The sequence below is a fragment of the Hibiscus syriacus genome, unplaced genomic scaffold, assembly GCF_006381635.1.
Source record: "Hibiscus syriacus cultivar Baekdansim isolate YM2019G1 unplaced genomic scaffold, ASM638163v2 tig00112536_pilon, whole genome shotgun sequence".
Lineage (NCBI taxonomy): Eukaryota > Viridiplantae > Streptophyta > Magnoliopsida > Malvales > Malvaceae > Hibiscus > Hibiscus syriacus.
This window is the reverse complement of record NW_024063361.1, coordinates 90386-110078: the sequence shown is the minus strand read 5'-3', so window position 1 is coordinate 110078 and position 19693 is coordinate 90386. Positions and strand designations below refer to the sequence as shown.

The 19693-nt window shown below is 33.1% G+C and overlaps 2 protein-coding genes across 2 annotated transcripts; one reads left to right on the top strand and one right to left on the bottom strand.

Annotated features, from left to right (window-relative positions):
- The first annotated feature begins 3623 nt into the window (after nt 1-3623).
- On the top strand, nt 3624-8003 carry LOC120181843 (2-isopropylmalate synthase 1, chloroplastic-like). The gene is made up of 12 exons (XM_039186887.1): nt 3624-4379; nt 4845-5058; nt 5146-5226; nt 5458-5550; nt 5641-5727; nt 6234-6334; nt 6599-6632; nt 6716-6790; nt 6864-6947; nt 7217-7351; nt 7435-7580; nt 7671-8003. The coding sequence occupies exons 1-12, from the start codon at nt 3697-3699 to the stop codon at nt 7801-7803; spliced, it is 1866 nt and encodes a 621-aa protein (XP_039042818.1). The 5' UTR covers nt 3624-3696; the 3' UTR covers nt 7804-8003.
- Nucleotides 5226-19497, bottom strand: LOC120181845 (inositol transporter 1-like). Its single transcript, XM_039186888.1, has 7 exons — nt 19202-19497; nt 18595-18665; nt 17406-17741; nt 16089-16196; nt 15824-16009; nt 14956-15616; nt 5226-5237 (listed from the first exon to the last, which is right to left on the bottom strand). The coding sequence occupies exons 1-6, from the start codon at nt 19341-19343 to the stop codon at nt 14963-14965; spliced, it is 1497 nt and encodes a 498-aa protein (XP_039042819.1). The 5' UTR covers nt 19344-19497; the 3' UTR covers nt 5226-5237; nt 14956-14962.
- Between the last annotated feature and the right edge of the window lie 196 nt (nt 19498-19693).

Genomic DNA, 19693 nt, shown 5'->3' with positions numbered 1-19693 from the left:
TGTTAATTAATCGGCTAGGTACCGATTTAGGCATTGTGGGGGCGCTAATCCTTCCCCGCACGTAACCGACTCACGAACTCGGATTTTGGTAACGCGGACCTTAATTTGTTGTTTTAATTAAAATTAATTTTTATTTAAAATAACAAACAGTTTTGGGTGCCCAATCACACCCTAACCAAAGATTGGTGGCGACTCTTTGAATCGTATTTTTTCGATCATAAAGGAAATCCGAATTTTTTCGAAACGAAAGGTTTTTAAATCGTATTTGTTTTTAAATTAAAAATCAATTGAAAGAGATAATTCAAAAATTGATGTGGTTTTCAAAATCTCACCTTTTCACTTTAAAGAGAAAAATCGTTTCAACAGATTTCCCACTTCCTTGTTGAGTGGAAGAGAACAAGGGGGACTCTCGCGCACCGCCGTCGCTGCCGCCTCGGGTCGTGGTCGTGGTCGTGGTAATACGTGTCTTCGACACGTCCGCGCGGATACTATTTTTTTAGAGAAAATTCTTAACGAACTTGGAAAATCGCAACGCGAACTTCGACTACCGCAACGAATTTGAAAAATCGCAACGTGAACTTGGACTATCGCAACGAATTTGGAAAATCGCAACGCGAACTTCGACTATCGCAACGCGAACTTGGACTATCACAACGAATTTAGACTAACGTAAATTTGGAAAATCACAACGAATTTGGAAAATCGCAACGCGAACTTGGACTATCGCAAAATCGCGTTGCGAATTTGGAAACTGAGTTGAAAAATTAGAGTTCGCGTTGCGAATTTAAGATCGCATTGCAATTTTGTTGGTCATTTTGGCAAATCCAAAAAAGTTGGTTAAAATCGTATATTATAAGGTATTTTCGGTCACTGAGATTATTTTTTTCTTAATTTTATTCCTCCTAAAAAACACAAACTTAAAAGCTAATAAATATTAATCATGTTGAACAAATGACTGTCACCTGAAATTCAATTTTATTTATTTATTTATTGTATTCATTTCAAAATTTTATTTTTACTTCTTTCATATAAAAATTGTATATTATTAATATATATATATATATATATATATATATATATATATATATATATTATTAAATTAATAATAGTTTCACTTTTAAAGCAATATATATAATATAAATAAGATTTCTTGTGTCAATATATATAAATAATAAATTGATCCAGAGGTTACTTCTACTAAATCTAGACTCAAATCTTATTATTCTTAACTTTTAATTTTTTTACTTCTAATTTTTAAATCAATCTGATGATATTATTATCATTTGATTGATGGGAATTAATTTAATAAAAAATAATTAAATTAAACTTATTTTAATAAAAAAATTACTAACACGATGTATGGGCCTATAAAATGTCAGAATGTGTATTATTTTTATTGATATTGCATAACATCATATCATTAAGAAGTGTTGATTATTGGTTAATTAATAATTTCTTTTAAAAAAATTATTTTAATCTAAAATAAAACATTAAGAGATCAAACCCTTAAAAATATAAATAGAGAAATATTATAAAGTATTATTTAGTATTATGACGAGAAATAAATGTGAGTAAATGAATTGAGGTTACTACATACAAACTCGCCTATATTAAGGACCTGCGATGCGTACATGAACCTTGAGGATAAAAGACAGTAGAGAAAACAATCTGTAGCATCAATTACGAGAGTATTGTGCTCGTCACGGGGGACTGGGAAATGTTGGGCTTAGTGCCCATAGTGAGTATCGTAAATGGGACGAGACAAATTATGAATTATTTGAGTTTGACCTGATTCAAGTTCGATAAGTATTCGATTTGAATAGACTTAATTCGAGTTTAAGTCCAATTCGAGTTCCTAACAAGTGAAAACGAACTATTCGATACTAGATTCAAAAAAATTAGCGAGTAGCTTAAAAAATAATATATTATAATTTTATTTAAAAAAATTAAATTATTAATAATATTAACATTTATGTATTGATTTTTAAAGAATATAATATAATATTTTATTGTATTTAAGGTTTATGTTTGAGTTATAACTTGAGCTTCAGTCAAATTAAATTCAAGTTTTTTTAGTTATTATTATTATTTCAAGCTTTTTGTGCTTTTTTGAGTTTTAATTTATGGTTTAGGGTTCGATTCACGCTTAAAAATTTTAGACTCGCAAGCTTTGAAGCTGAGTCGAGCTCCATTTTAATATTTTCGAGTAGTGTCAAATTTAGCAATATTAGAGCTTGACTCGACTCGTTTACTGTCCATGCACCTAAAAGTGCTCCGTCAGAAACATTAAGCACACATTTTTAATGAAAAATTCTTTAGGCGCCAAATCATATTTCGAAGTATAGTTTAGTTAATTATTTTTATATTAAAAAATTTATTATAATTAAAATTTTTAATTTAAAAATTAATTAAATAAAAGATTTCTACTATTTTTTATATTTAAATATCAATAATAAATTATTCTTTAATAGAAAACAATTTAGGTATAACCATAAATAACACATGGACATAAAACAGTTTCTTAATACAAATAATAAATAAAGTTAATAATAAGGATAAAGTTATAAAATGGTCGCTCAATTATATAATATTATTTTGTTGAGTCTTTTAATTATTAAAAGTTATAAAATAGTCACTCTGCTATTCATATGTTCTAAATTCATCTTTTTCGTTAAAAAATAAACTACTGCCTGAGTTGGACATTAACTTATTGACTGTGATATGTTGAAATCTGACCTGAAAAATTGTTTGAGTTGTATTTTGTGGAGTAACTCCTTGTTTATATTATGTCGTCGAGCCAATGTTTGAAGCATTATAATGTCGAGCCATTGTTTCAAAATAATGACAGTGTCAGTAGATATCACTAAAATATGATTTTATCGTATCTTAGTCTTTATGTTAATGTTTAGCGCAGACGACTATCAATTTTTAATGGAAAAAACGAGTTTGGAACATATGAATAATCAAGTAACTATTTTTGTAACTTTTAATAGTTAGGAGATTCAACAAAATAATGTCCTATAATTAGGGTACTAATTAATAACTTTTATTATTCGAAGGATTCAATAAAGTATGGCCCTATAATCGGAGTCCATTTGTATGTTTACTGTAAAACTAAGGGTTAATTAAGCATTTAGTACCTAAGCTGTCAATTTCGATCCATTTCAGTATATTAGCTTTCAAATTTTTTTTAAAAAAAATCATGCCTAAAGTTTAGTGTTTTTTGTTTTAGTACCTATGTTCAAAATTTAACGTTAAGTTTTGAAAAATATTAAAAATTTAGGTATTAATAGACCAAAATTGATAGTTTAGGTACTAAACGCATTAAGTTTTTAATGGTGCAATATTAAAATGAAATAAAAATAAAATGTTAGGTATGATTTAAAAAAATTGAAAGTTTAGGTACTAAAATGTACTAAAACTTGATAGTTTAGTCACTAAATGTGTAGTTTACCCTAAAAATAATTAGGCATAACCATAAAGGGAGAGAAAACAAATTAGATTTGGGTTACTTCCTCTGCAGGGAGTTGGTGGAGCCTCACAGTTAACAGATATTTTGATCCTTTTTAAGACAGAACATAAACTGATCTGTCTCTCTTATCTCGTGTCACTCTGCTGACTGCGTCTCTCTCCATTACAGTATTGTAAAAGCTCTCCACCTCTCTGTATCTCTCTCACCTCCCCGTGTTTACCTCCATGGCTTCCTCCTTGTTAACTTCCTCAAAGTTATCGCCTTTCCTTATCCCCTCCCCAAAATCCACCATTTTCCTGCCTCCTTCAACCTCCCTCCGGTTCCCTCCTTCCAAGCCACCATCTTTTCGTCCTCTCCCTTCCAAATCGCTCCCCATTTCCTCTTCTTTAACCCCAAACCCCCTCTCCCTCCTCCTCCGCCCCCTCTACGTCCCCCACCGCATCCCCGACCCCAACTACGTCCGCGTCTTCGACACCACCCTCCGCGACGGCGAGCAATCCCCCGGCGCCACCTTGACTTCCAAGGAAAAGCTCGATATCGCTCGCCAACTAGCCAGGCTCGGCGTGGATATAATCGAGGCCGGATTTCCCGCCGCTTCCAAAGACGATTTCGAAGCCGTGAAGGCCATTGCTAGAGAGGTTGGGAACGCGGTGGATGGAAACGGGTATGTGCCTGTCATTTGTGGGCTTTCACGGTGTAATGAGAAGGATATTAAGGCGGCTTGGGATGCGGTTAAGTACGCCAAAAGGCCCAGGATTCATACGTTTATCGCCACCAGCGGGATCCATTTGGAATATAAGTTGAGGAAGAGTAAGGCGGAGGTTTTGGATATCGCTAGAAGTATGGTTCGGTTTGCTAGGAGTTTGGGTTGTAATGATATCGAGTTTAGCCCCGAGGACGCCGGCAGGTTTGAATCTTAAGCTTATGGGACCATATATATTGAAGAAATTTTTAATATTTTTAGAAGTGGTCCATGGCACGACAGGTCCTTTCTGTGTTCTGTCACTAACTGACTGTATTATGCTTATGACATGTATGTAAAAGGGTTGTTCAATGGATAAGGTTATTTCCATATGTTTGTATTAACAAATGGAATCACAGAGAGGACTGCCATTAGCAGTTGAAGTTCAAATATAGATAAAGATAAATCTATGCGTGTTTTTAATTGAAGCCTAATTTGGTGAAAGATATGTGCTTGATCATAATAATTGCTGCAATGAGGGTGCATGTCATTGTATCAACTAGATTCTAAGACATTTGTGTATTTCATGTTTTAGTCATTTTTTCTGCATTCTGTTATCGGGTGTTTTGCAGTAGATTTCTGCTTCTTCTCTTGCTTACTTGATATTATTGTTTCTTGTGATCCTACCAGATCTGACAGAGAGTTTTTGTATGAGATTTTGGGTGAAGTGATCAAGGCCGGAGCGACGACTCTAAACATACCCGATACTGTCGGCATAACCATGCCTAGAGAGTTTGGTCAGTTAATTGCTGATATAAAAGCCAACACCCCTGGAATCGAGAACATTGTCATTTCAACACACTGCCAAAATGATCTCGGGCTTTCTACTGCAAACACGATAGCGGTATGGTGTAACTTTTTTCTTGTTGTTAATAGATGCACGGTGAGGTATACTTGGGTTGTGTTTACATGTTAGCTAGTATGAATTCAGGGAGCTTGTGCAGGTGCAAGGCAAGTGGAAGTAACAATCAATGGCATTGGAGAGAGAGCCGGAAATGCTTCATTGGAGGAGGTGGGATTTCGCTCTGCGCAATATTATATCGATTGTGCATTTCTGGTTTCATTCACACAGAAGTATGTGGGAAAAAGCCTGGTTTTCTTTAGCGCTATATGGTGACGCAGCTGCTTGAACCGAGTCCTCTGGGGAGAACGACATTCCCTTTTACTACTGAGGTCACTCAATGGGTTTGAAGATCACCTATGTTTTGTTGTATTGTTTTGATTATTACATTTGTTCGTCCAGGTTGTCATGGCGATAAAATGTCGCGGTGAGCATGTATTAGGAGGTCTTTATACCGGAATCAATACTCAGCACATTGTGATGACAAGCAAAATGGTATTCATTTGTGAACTTCAGTTACAATTCATCGACCTTACTTTCGACTAAATTAGCTCCGGTAGTTATTATTGACTTATTGTTGCTTAGGTAGAGGAGTACACGGGGTTACATGTACAGCCTCATAAGGCTATTGTTGGAGCCAATGCTTTTGCTCATGAAAGCGGTATCCACCAGGTTAGTTTTTTCGCATATTTGACTGCAAATATGTTGTGAACCTCTGAATGTTTTCTGTCCATCGGTGAAGTTTTTCTTTACGGCTGATCTTGTTGATTGATTTGCTAGTGTTTTTACCATTGTAGTTGAAAATTAATAGAATGCAATGACTCTTGTTATGTTTTTCTTTTGCTAGTTTTGTCGCTGCAATATGACTTTGTTGTTTTATCTTAAGAAAACTAAACTTATTATCCTTTTTTGCCTTCCATTAATAGTTTACATGAAATTGTTGACAGTTAGTGATGGTGTAGTTAAGATCTAACTCAATCAAACTCACTTTTAACCCCAAACTAAGTGTGCCCGGTTATAAGAATCTGTTTTTGTCATTCTGTTTGGTGAAGGTCACTCCTGTGAAAGATCTAAAGAAGGCAAGGCAACAAATTCGATTCTTTGTTTTGCTGCATGTTTATATATATGTGTGTGTGTGTGTGTGCTTACAAAAATTTAAAAGCAATTCTGCTTGGTAGGATGGAATGCTCAAGCACAAAGGTACTTATGAAATTATTTCTCCTGAAGATATCGGTCTTGAACGATCCAACGAAGCTGGTATTGTCCTTGGAAAACTTAGGTAGGCGTTTCAGCTGTCAAGAACTTTCCACCATTTTTGTGGTGATTTTTTTCCTTTTGATATGTGCTAGATAGTGTATGAAGTGATGTAGATGGATTCCATCTTTTGTTATTTTGCTACAACTTAAATCTATGCAGTCATGAAATTTATCACGTTCATCTTGTTGGTGTTTTCCCTTTCACTTTTTATTGTTACGGTTTCATTTGCTACTAAACTTATGATTCCTCTCTTAATTCTTGTTTCTTTCGCAATTCGTCGGTCAAGTGGACGTCATGCTTTGAGAGACCGATTGAAAGAGGTATGTATTTGGCTTTTGTAAAATTTGATGTGATTGCCTCTCTTTGCTTCATCTAAGTGCCTAGTTCTTGCTGTTTATCTCAGCTTGGGTATGAGCTTGACGATGAACAGCTCATCAACATATTCTGGCTCTTCAAAGCAGTAGCTGAACAAAAGAAGGTGAACAAAATTCTTTACTGATTTCTGTTGTTTGTTTATGATGATGATGTGTTTTCACTCGCTGGTGTTACAGAGAGTCACCGATGCTGATCTAATAGCGTTGGTTTCAGACGAAGTTTTTCAACCGGAAGTTGTTTGGAAGCTTGATGATCTGCAGGTAACTAGAGATAGTTTTGAACCATAGTTACTGGAATGTGCGACAGATATTTCACGGTATCGTGGGTGTACACTTCATTAGTTTGTTATTTCGGATTGCGATATTATGTAGAACATTATTGTGGTTGTGTTGCTTTAAACTATATGTCTTGTGCCTTTGCTTTAATTTGAATATGTAGATATAAGTTTATGTATGCATAATCCATAAATCATTAACAGACATGATTATAAGAGAGAGCATTATATATAAATGGAAAATATCAAATGCAGGTTACTTGTGGAACTCTTGGCCTTTCTACTGCCACTGTTCAACTCATCGATGCTTCCGGGGCGGAGCATGTTGCGTGCTCGGTTGGAACTGGTCCGGTGGATTCAGCTTATAAAGCCATTGATCTCATTACAAAGGTTTGATACCGGAGATTTTAAGTTTTCCTTCGTTTGCTAAGAATTTTTAGCAATCCTTCAACGTTTATTCCTTCATTTTGCAGGAACCAGTTACACTTCTCGAGTACTCCATGAATGCTGTTACAGAAGGCATTGATGCTATAGCCACCACTCGTGTTCTAATCCGTGCCGAAAAAAGTCACGTGTCAACTCATGCTTTGACTGGTGAAGCCGTCCATCGAACATTTAGGTATGCTTTCTCACTCACTTTTCCATTCAATATTTTTACCACTCACTCACCCGAAATTCATTGTATAAGATCGATCTCCTTTTGTGCCAGTGGAACAGGGGCAGGAATGGATGTCGTCGTTTCCAGTGTAAAGGCTTATATCGGCGCATTAAATAAGATGTTGGCTTTCAAGGAACAATATCAGACAAAAGCTCCGGCAGGGAAAACTCCAGTTTCTGCATAGGTCGCGCTTATCGTTGCCGCCGTGATCCCCGTAGAGGCATACTTCAGATCGGTTTTGTGACTACATTTGCTCCTGTTAGTGACACAGTGCTTTGAATGTGGTTTTGTTGTACAAGTTTCGTAGACAGAAATGTTGATAAGTGTAAGATCAACTATTTTTTTTTTGGTTATTTCTTGTGAACTTTCAGTTTGTATTAAGAAATGGTTGCTATGTTTATAAATGTTAGTTTTTTTTTTTACAATTTATAAATACTAGCTTTAATTTAACTCGTCTTGCAAAGTAGAGAAAATGGAGGAAAGAATAGGATTCGAAACGACGTCGTTTTGATGTATATTTGAATTTTTCAAAAGTCTTGTCATAACACAATTAAAAAGTTAACGACAGAGTAAGTAAAATGATTTAATTTGTAAATTTAATGTACAAATTAGGAAAATTGAAAGTACAATGAAAAAATAAGAGAGAAAAATTCAAAGAGGAATAATGTAATTTCGTGGAGAAACAATGTAATTTACCTGTATTTCAAATAATCAAAGTAACAATAGAATTATTAAAAAATATATATAATTATTATTAACACTTTGACAATTATCGCTCAAATACATCTATAGATATTGGTGCTCGAGTAGAAAATCTCTTAGGATAACATTCATCCTTTTAGCCGTTAACTTGATTTTGTGTTATTCATGTCATTTTATAAAGCTATGAAATATATAGCAAGAATAATATAACTACAGAAGAACATTATGTGGGAGGGAAGAATAATCTTTTATCGTTTGTTTTTTCTTATTTTTTGTAAGTTCGAATATGAATCTCAAAAGTCACTATAAAATGAATATGGAAGGTGAAGATGAAATATAAGAGTTAAAGGAAATGAATATAGACCTCCATTTAATGAATTGACTTGTAACATTCTTCAAGTGTCCATCAATAGAATATTTAACTCGTTAAAATCTTATTAAAAATTTTTAGTGGAATAAATTTAGTGAATAATATGAGTATGTTAAAATTTAATATGCATAGACATAACATATTATCTTATTAAAAATTTTATCACAAAAATTAAATAAGACAAAAACTCGATTAAAAAAGAGAATACAATACGTATTTATTCTTCTCACAATAACGTCACGTATAATATGTGAATTTTCGTAATCCGATCTTAAATACTTTTGGACCAACTAAAATATAATACTTCTAGACCCAAAGATTATCCTCTCCTTGAAAGCAAAATTTATATATCTTTATTGACATCGCATAATCTTACACTGATTTGGGCACACGAAGAATACGTTAAATTCATATTAAATTTCTTCAAAATCCTTTTTATATGTATTCACTTGTCGATAAAATTTGGTATTTATGTACTGAGTCTACAAGTTGAATTCTAACCTATAACATGCACTGATCTTGATATATAAAAACACGTGGACACATCAAATTAATTTTATTATTTTTCTTTAAATTATTATGCACATAGTTAATTATATCTTATACAGCGAGAAGAATTTTGAAGATCGGACCAATGGAAACATAATAATTTTTTTTATCTAAAATAGTCCATATATATTTTTAATATAAAAATATAATAACAATTATATATATATGGATTAAATCAAGGAAAAAGTATATTAATTGGACTAATATAATTTTCTTAATATAATTCATACATATTTTTAATTTAGGGTAAACTAACTATTGGGTCACCCCACGTATTATTTAATTTATATTTTGGCCACTTAACTATTATTTTTTTCAAAAACATAATCGATCTTACGATTTAGTTCTATTTTGACCACCTACTATTAAAAAATTAAGAATGATGTTAATATGACATCTTTTTAATTATTCTTCAATCATGACGTGATATTATCTTATAATGTTACGTCAACTCCACCTCTAATTTTTTAAAGATGAGTGGCCAAAACACAAACAAAATAAAACATAAAGTATGATTCAAAATAAATAATAATTGGGTGGTCAATACAGAAACTAAATAACAAATGGATGACTGAATAAAGTTACAAAAAATCTCATTAAATTGTCTATAAATAATCTTTTGATCATTGACCTTTTAAAAGTAACAACATGAGTATTGAACTATTTAATTTTATTGCAAATAGGCACCACACGATTAAATACCGTAAAGAGAATGATATGTTTTTTTAATTAAGTTAAGTTGATTATAAAGTATTATTTGTTCTAAACACTCTTAACCATGTGAAAATGGACGCTCAATCACCCTGCTACAATCGCTGGTGCTTGAACCTGTGACATTTAAGAACAACAATGATTCATTTAATCATTGAAGTAAGTTGATTCATGCTAAAAAAAATGATATGTGATATTAAATTAATGAGTCAAAAGGTAAGGATCCGACATCCATACCAGCAGCCAGTGAACCAACGACATAGTTCATTTTTTCAAAAGGAAGAGAAAGAATTGTAGGAAGAGAAAAGGAACAAAATGGAATTGCGGTGGATTAAAATAGAATAAAAATTTTAAGTTTAGTGATAATTTAAGACAAATAGTTAGATAATCAAAACAAAATAATATGAATAATTGATTGACTAAATATATAATTTACTCTTACTCTTTTTAACGGAATTAACGATTTGCTACAAACGAAGTAAGGATTTAGATTTAAGTGGACAAAACGATAAAAATTAAAATTAGAAAGCAACTCGATACAATCGTATAATTTAAGAAACAATGATGCATTTGAATCTTTACTATATAATGAACACATAATCATTAAACTCATACGATTTTTGTCATAACCGTTAAATTAATAATTATAATTGTATCCACAACAAAATAATTTAAAATGCTTAATAACTTAAGTCATGCCTATATATATATATATACACTTCATTTATCTCATTTTTTTCTTCTTAAAATTACTTACATGTACTTTTATATGTTTGGATGGTATATAATATTAAAATTTATCAGTAACATTTAATTGAATAATCATTTTATTTTATTTTTTCAAAGAATCTTAGTCTTAAACATTTTATTTTGAATCAAAATAACTCATGAATTGATATAAACCATCAATTGACTAACATCCAATGCTTGTTGCTAATATGATAAGTCTTATGTACCCAAAGTGTTGATGTTGTATTATTGTTTATACATAAGTAATGACATAACACATGTTATGTATTTAAAATGATGATACATCACATTCCCAATATTTAAACGGTTGTCATTGCATTATCACATTTTTATGGTGATGACATGGCACATATCATATATCTAAAGTGATGATGTGTCACATATCACTTGTTAAATCAATAATTTAGAACTATCAAGTGTCTAAAGCTGATTATGTAATAGTTCTATATTAATAAAAATATTTTATTTTTAATTATTAAAATAATAATATTTAACTTTTTATTAAATGAATTTCTTCATAAATATGATGACATGTTAATAGAAAGTAAGTAAATTTAAAAAAAGTACAGTGTTAAAATTAGCTTCAATATTTATTCAAATTGTTATTTTAGTGAATGATTTTTTTAGATTATTTTTTCTTTAATATTTTAATTTTTAGTCAAAATAGTCCTTATTGAACGAAAATTAATTGAGTAGTGATCAACACATATTGTTAATGTAATATTTTCATTAGTGTTTAATTATTGATATGACACATACCACATCAAAATCTTAGATGATTTGACACATTCAATGTCATCATCTTGAGTAACATATCACGTTTTAAACATGATATGTTACTAAAAAAAATAATAACAGCTTTAACTTACCACAGCGTAAAGAAGAAACCCAATGTTTAAACATGAGAAAAAGGAAAGAAAGATTGAAATAATAAAATTGTGTCTTTGCAAAATTCCCTTTTTTCTGCATTTCCTACGGTTTTCTCGGAAACCAAACAAAAAAAAATACTAACAGCTTTAACTTACCACAGCGTAAAGAAGAAACCCAATGTTTAAACATGAGAAAAAGGAAAGAAAGATTGAAATAATAAGATCAGTTTCAATGATTCATCAATGTGTTCCATATTTCTGGTGAGGTCGAAGCATTTACATACCCAATGTTTCATATTATTAAATATATTTTATATAAAATATATTTAATAAACTAAAACAAAAATAAAGGATTAAATTTATTGAATTTAATGACCAAATTGGCATCTTATGTAAGTAACAAAGACAAAATATATAATTACACAAAAAAGTTGATTGAGAGTCATTCTCTTGGTTAAGTGGTTTGATTGAACCATTTAAATAATTGGGTGGCATGTTTGATCAAATTGAAACATCGGTGGTCAACCCATGTAGTTTACCCTATTTTTTAACAAAAAATCAAAAGTATTAAAAAGAATAGAATTAAACTGATCACTTGGATAAATATGAACATTGTAATAATTAATGTTGATTTTTATTTACCATCCCGACAGTTTAAAAAGTAAATTAAAAAATGAAAGACAACATTATTAATTTGAGACAAAATGAAAATTATCCCAATTTCTATTAAAATAAAAGTGGTATAAATATTTACCAATTATTATGATAGAAACTGAAAAAGGAAAGAAAATATTTAAAAATATAAATGTTCCTTTTTTTTTGATTTAGTAGAAATATTCCATTCATTTGTATTTTTCCGCGCTATTCTCCAAATAAGGCTCCAACTATCGAAATCTTCCGATTTCTGTCCATCTATCTCTCTCTCTTTCGTTCCGACACAAAAATCAAAACAAACCATCGGAAAGAGAAAGAGGGAGATTTTCCCTTTTAATTTGCAATGAAAAGGAGCCAGGTAATTCTTTTCTCAATTTGTCATTTATCTTTTGATTTCTTCTGCAAATGTCTATTGATCCATTTCTTATCCTTGGTGTCGTTTAATTTTTGAGGTGTTTGCATAATCCTCTGTTTTATTTCTTGGCGTGGGTTGGTGGTAAGGTTAATCTCGTTACATGGGTGAGCTTATCGCTTCCTCTTCCTTCGGTCCATCGTAACCCTTTTCCTTATCAAGTTTGATATAAATATACTCCAGATACAAGATGTTTATCTTCATATCCACTATGAATGTTTGAATATATGTATCAGATCGAGTACTCATCATCATATATGATTAAGTCTTCGACATTTCTTTCCTCCATTTAGGCTACTCCATGAATAAGTGAAGTCAAAGTTACACAATGCGTAGATCCAAAACTGAAGGGAGAGTACCCTCCAAAAGCAGTTGCCAAGGTATTTTCATCTTTTTATTGCACAAGTTTAGTTCTATAACTCTCAAAGACACGTCGAGGCAAATCGAACTACCATATAACGGTTTCCGTTACTTTTTTAACGTCGATGGCAGCATTGTGTATACAGTACGAATCTGAGTTCCGTCCAAACATGAGCATCGTCGTTAAGGCTCTCCAACGTCTGGCAAAGGCACAAGCGCCGGCATCAGATACAGAAACCTGGTTCTTCACCATTGATCGAAATTCCCGCGACTTACGCGCGCACTGTTCGTTTTCATTCTGACTACGACAATTCCCATCGGATCGCAAAATATCTAACGTGTTATATATTTATTTCTTTCCGGGTTTTTCTTCCTATAAAACATTGATGTGTAGAACTGTTTAACGTCACTGATATGATCTCGCCGTTGCCGGTTTTCGAGCTCCGGGGCCTATGTCTTTTTGAGTTCTCAGTCGCCATTCAGTTAAGCAAGGGAATAGGTCTTGTGGTGCATACAAATGTTTACAATTTATTATTGTTAGCTTCATGCTATTATTATTACATGACAAGAAAAAAAAAGATGAATGAATGTATAAATATTTAAAGTTTATATAATATATGAATTATTATTAAGTATTAATTTATATATTCATGCAATGAATGAGTTAATTGTTTCATGATTTCATGTATATTTTGTATATTGACCTTTTTTTTTACTTTGGACAAGTAAATATTATCATATAATATTCATTAGAAAAATCAAATCTATTATAGCAAAAATGTTAGAATGGTGTAATGATTACAATTTTAAAAATAAAATATACCAGGTATTATTCCAAAATTATATGTTAAATTTAAAAATAATCTCCTATTAAATTAAAAAATAGTTATTACTTGATTACAAAACCTTTTTCTAAACACCAACATTCCAATTCAATCCAAATTTTACTATATAGTATTAGAAATAGGATAAATTACATTTCTGATGCTTTGTTTTTTCGTTCTATCTTATTTTAATCACCAATTTGAAAAAAAAAATATTTTGGTCATTTATGTTATATGTTCTTTATATTTTGCTCACTGGATGGTTAACTCTTGCTAGTTTTTTGGTAAATTTTAACTTGACTTTTAAATTTTAGATAAAATATTAATTTGATCCTGAACTTTAGAGGAAAAAACTAATTTAACACTTAAACTTTACATAAAATATCAGTTATCCATGAATCCAATCAAAGTTTCCATCGTTGGCAATCACTTATCATTGTCAACGGTCATTGTTAGTTGTTGTCATCGATCACAACCGAACATCGTCGCTGACGACCGCTGGACTCCAAAATTTCCAGTTCAATCCTTTTTTACCTCGTGAACGTGAATCCAATGTCCGTTTCATCGAAAAATATCCTAAAATTTTTTGAAAGCTCAAACGAAACTTTGAACGAGTCCAAGGCATTAATTTAATACATCATATGGATGTTCTAATGGTGTTCTGACGGTTATATAACATTATCAATCTTTTGCATCGTATTGTGTGATATGCAGTGGGAAGCCCTTGGTAGTGCTTGTGGTTCTCTTCTGCTTTTAAGATGGTATTTTCTTGGAATGAGACTGATGTACAGTGTTATTCCCAAGTATGTGTTCATGCCAGTCCATTGTTGTTTTCGGTAAAACTCTCGGGCAATGAATGGTTGTGCGAATTCATTAGCTGTTTGTTGCTGTTGATTTCTGTTAAATACTTTTAATTTAGTTAAATCTTCAATAAACCAAACCAGCTACATCCATATTTATTGCAGCCTGCATCCAATTTTACTTGCAACACAAGCTAAGCACATATACAAGGATCACGGTTCGAGTTCAGGACGACGTCAAAGGCGTCCCATTGGGAAAAGATGCAACTTACATGCAAGCCAAAATGCAGTAAACCATCTCCTTTTGCGTAGAAAGATGAAGCCTTCTGGACAACATACCAACTAGGAGGATTGGTTTCCTTGCTCGAGAAGGCTCTGTGTGTTGCAACCGCTGCCATAAGCCCTTTCTTTCCATATCTGTTCCACTTCAACGAACGTCAATCCCTTCGTCTCCGGCACATACACACTCACAAAAACAACTGCCACCAAAGCTATGCTAGCTAGGATCAAGAAAGTAACGCCAGTTCCTACAGCTTCAGCGACTGTAAGAAATGTCTGGGCCACAATCAAATTCGAAATCCAATTAACGGTAGCCGACATGCCCCCGCATATCCCTCGGTATTGCTCCGGGTATATCTCCGAGTTCACAGTCCATGGAACAGGCCCCATTCCAGGTGCGAAGAATGCAATGTAAAGAGCTAATCCAATGACTGCCAGCCATCCATAAATTCCATTAGAGGAACCAGGTGTTTCGGCGAAGAAAGCCCAGGCAAGGATGACAAGGGACACAATGACACCAGATAAGCTCGAAAGAGCCAGCTTCTTCCTTCCGAAATGATCGATAAGGTAAATGCCTACAACAGTTCCTGCTGCATTCATGGCAGCGATTATGAGTGACAGTAGAAGAGCGAGCTGATTGGAACTGAAGCCAGCCATCTGGACAATTGTCGGACTATAGTACATCACGGTATTGATGCCAGTGAACTGCTGAAAAGCCTGCATATAATCACAGTTTCTATGTCACAAAAAAAGTTATGCGAGTTGTAATCATGGTAATATTCTTAAATAACTCCGAGTAAATTTCATGTTGAAAGACATATATAAGGCCACGAGTCATGTTAAGTGCATCCGGAATTAGACAAAGTGACATCTCGAAAATGATGCAATTTTCCAGTTCCAAAGGGATGTTGATGTTAGAGTTACCTGAAGTCCTGCCCCGGCCAGAAAGGCGAGTCTAATTTCTTTTGTTCTAAAAACATCCAAGTATTTTACGGTTTGTTTTCTTTGAAGCTCTTCTTCTTCTGCAGCAGAAAGGTGATTCACTTCATCCTCTAATCGAGCAATGTCATAAATTTTAGAAAGCACGTCTATGGCTTTATCTTTCTCGTTCTGTACAATATGACAAGATGGTTCATTAAAGGAATATGCGAGATCCACAAAGAAATTTCCCCAAAAGTAAGAGATGTACCTTCATGAAAAGCCATCGCGGAGACTCAGGCAAACACAGCATAAGGAAGAACTGGATGACAGCAGGTATGCCTGAAACTCCAAGCATCCATCTCCAAGTTCCTGGAACCTGTTTGTGCAACAATATTTTAGACGGCTAGTAGAAGTACTCGTAAACATTTGGACTGCATAAAGACCTCAAAACTAAGTCCAAACCCGTCCTTCACCGATTCATATGCTTCTCTCGCCTCTAATAACATAAATATCTCAAAATCATGTATCCAGATTTAAACAGATGATTTCGACTAGCTATGCTAGCAGAATCGTATGCTTATTTCTCTTACAATGCTAACAGAAATGGATATGATTGCAACTAGTTATGCTAACAGAATCATACACTTATTTATCTTACATTACTTCAATTTGTTTTATAAAGCCACATGTTTAAACAGATATGATTTCTACTAGTTATGCTAACAGAACCAAACGCTCATCTCTCTTGAAATGCTTCAATTTGTTTTATAAAATCACAGGTCTCTATGGGCAGGAAACACAACAAGCTTAACCCCAATAGCCTTGAAATTTACTATAAGCCAATATAAAAGAATAACGGATTCGGAAGGAGGATAACATAGCTCCAGAACAAACTTTTAACTTCCTATTTTCAGTTCATCAGCACACATTTTACAGAACATGGAAAATATTTACTGTACATTGCATCACAGTTGAGAACCAGAGTGCCATGAAGAATTTTTAGTTTATTAGGTAAAATTCAACATGCTGAAAATATGGCTGCACATGCATAACCTAAACTAGCAGAAAAGAACGAGTGAGTTCCGTCACTGATGTTTACGTCCAAAATCAATTATACGCAAACCCCGTATAACATTCTATCTTCAGGTTAAATATATGAAGACCTTCATTTCCAACCTTGAATCCTATCATAATAAGACGAATGTCGCTATCTATATCATTTGAACCATCACATCGAGTGCAACATCTACATATGTCCATTTACTGGTTATTTGGCTATAACTTGTTAATTGAACCATTTATTAGCTTATTTCACCACGAACCTTGTGAATGTTGAACTTCTAAAGCAAACGTGTCCAAGGAAGGTAAATGGGGAATTATTTTCTGCTAGCACTGATAGAAAACCGTTTTTCTAAAAGAAAAATGGGGAAATCCTACTTTTTATAAAAAAATATGTTTTTTTTCATAAATGTAGAATACATTAACATTTTAACGGTATCATAAATGTTACACATAATGTTCATATATATAAATATCGGTTCAAGCAGATGAACCAAATGAAGTAGTAAAAGGAAGACAAACTGACCTCTGTAAAAGCAAGATTTACAAGGTAGGAAAGAAACTGTCCACCGGTTATCATGAGCACATTTGTGCTAACTAACCCTCCCCTTACTTCTGAGGGTGATGCTTCGGCAATATACACGGGAGCGGTCACAGATGCTATACCCACACCTAGGCCAACTAAAAATCGCCCCAATATCAGCACATACGGATCAGGTGCAGCGGCCATGACAATGGCTCCAGCTGTAAAGACAACATCCGCAAGAAGTGTAGCCTTCTTACGCCCATAAGCATCGTTAATCCAACCTCCAGATGCAGCTCCAATCATTGCACCTACCAAGGCCATGCTGACAATAGTTTCCTGCCAGACAAAAGCATCAGAATAATTCCAATAATGGAAAGATTCAAAATCAACAAATTATTCGCATGTTAATTAATAATAAGAGTTATATAAGATACCAAGTTTAAGGGCCAGTGGAACTATAAACCCTCCAAATCACCCAATTGTTCCCCTTCCGCACATTTTGCCTATTTTTACCAGGGATTATGATTGCCTATCCCAATAAACTAAAAGCTAGCAACTGCATCTACACACCAGCTCTCGAGTTTAGGGGCAATGGGATCCAAAAGCCCTCCCATTGCCCCAATTTCTCCCCTTCTGCACCTTTTGCAAACACAAGGTTTGCTTTTTTTTGCCAGGATTAGAATCGCCTATCCTGATCAACTAAAAGCTAGCGGCTGCATGTGCACATGAGATCCCCGTCAACTATAATCCCTCTAACCCCCCCCCAATTGCTCTCCTTCTGGACATTTTGCAAACACAAAATTCACCCATTTTTGTCGGGGATTAGGGTCGCCTACCCCATGAACTAAATGCTAACAGCTGCATTCACACACAAGCTATGTTAATCAGACTCGAGTGTAACTGTAACATGTGTATGTGCCAAAAAAGGGTACGTTACAAATTTTTTTCCCAAGAGTTCCATGTATTAGAAGGATCCTTGGAGGATAATATTCCCTAAAGAGTTTGATTAACACAACACACAAGATCCAACGATGTTGGCCATGGGCATCTGCTCACAGCTCTCATCATTTCTTCCTCTCCCATTCAATCAACTCAACACCAATAAAGAAAGAAGGTTTTCTTTGATTCCATTTTTTTCATGATTGAAGTAAGTTTAGCATTTCAAAACACCTGTAAACGCTGATAATACCTGCAGGAAACTACTCTGATTGACAACCTCAAAGTCATCTTTTATGTAAAGAAGGGCCCCTGATATTACACCTGCAATAATTATCATTTCCAAATGAGAATTTTTTCTTGGCAAAAAAAAAATTGTAAAAGAAAATTAATAATTGGAACAGAAGAAAAAATGAAGACAATTGTGTGTTCCTGTTTTGTCCAGTTGAATTTCTGATACTGCTTAAAAAAAATCCAGATAACATAATGCAGAAGCCCTGAGCAAAATTAACAGTTTAAGGGATTTTCAAGTTACAAAAACTCATTTGAATTGAGCAATTAAATGAAAATCAATTATGTAATCATGTTAAAAGTAGGTCTTTCTTCGAGTTTCAAATTTAAGACCAAAAATTTGTTTTATAACAAATCTCAGTTTCATCGACTGAAACATAAATACTCTCATCATCAGATGAACCAACCAGTCACAAAATTGAGTTTAATCATCTGAAACATTAAAATCTGTCATTAGATGAACCAGACATTTAAAAAAAAGCTTGGTTTCAATTTTCAACTGCCAAACAGTAAATTTCGTGAAGAACAACAAAAAATGGTTGAAAGAAGAATACAAATGGATCTGATACCTGTGTCATAGCCAAAGAGCAAGCCACCAATTCCAGCAATCACAGTAAGTCCAAGAACATAAGGATTACTGAAATATGACATTCTTCTCTCTGGAAACAAATCCAGATACCCCGAACTCCCCGGTAAAGTCTCTAGCGTCATATCTCCAACAGGAAAACAACAATCAAATTCCCAGAAATTTAATTCACGGCTATGAACACTTTGACAATTAGATTTTCAGCTAATTCTCAACAATGAAACAATTCAAGAATTTAATTTTCTGACTCTTCAATGTTGATGATGTTAAAAGAAAAGTCGAGAAGATTTTAATTTTAATTGTTGTGTTCACGCACAATGGCTCTTTTATATGGATGTCTAAGGTACGATAATATATGATTAAAGAGGTTATTATAAATGTTAATATTTTTTAATATTTTTAATAAAATATTATTTTTTAATAAAAAATATTAATATTAAGTGTTACTTAAAATATTTAACGTTTTCTGTAAAAT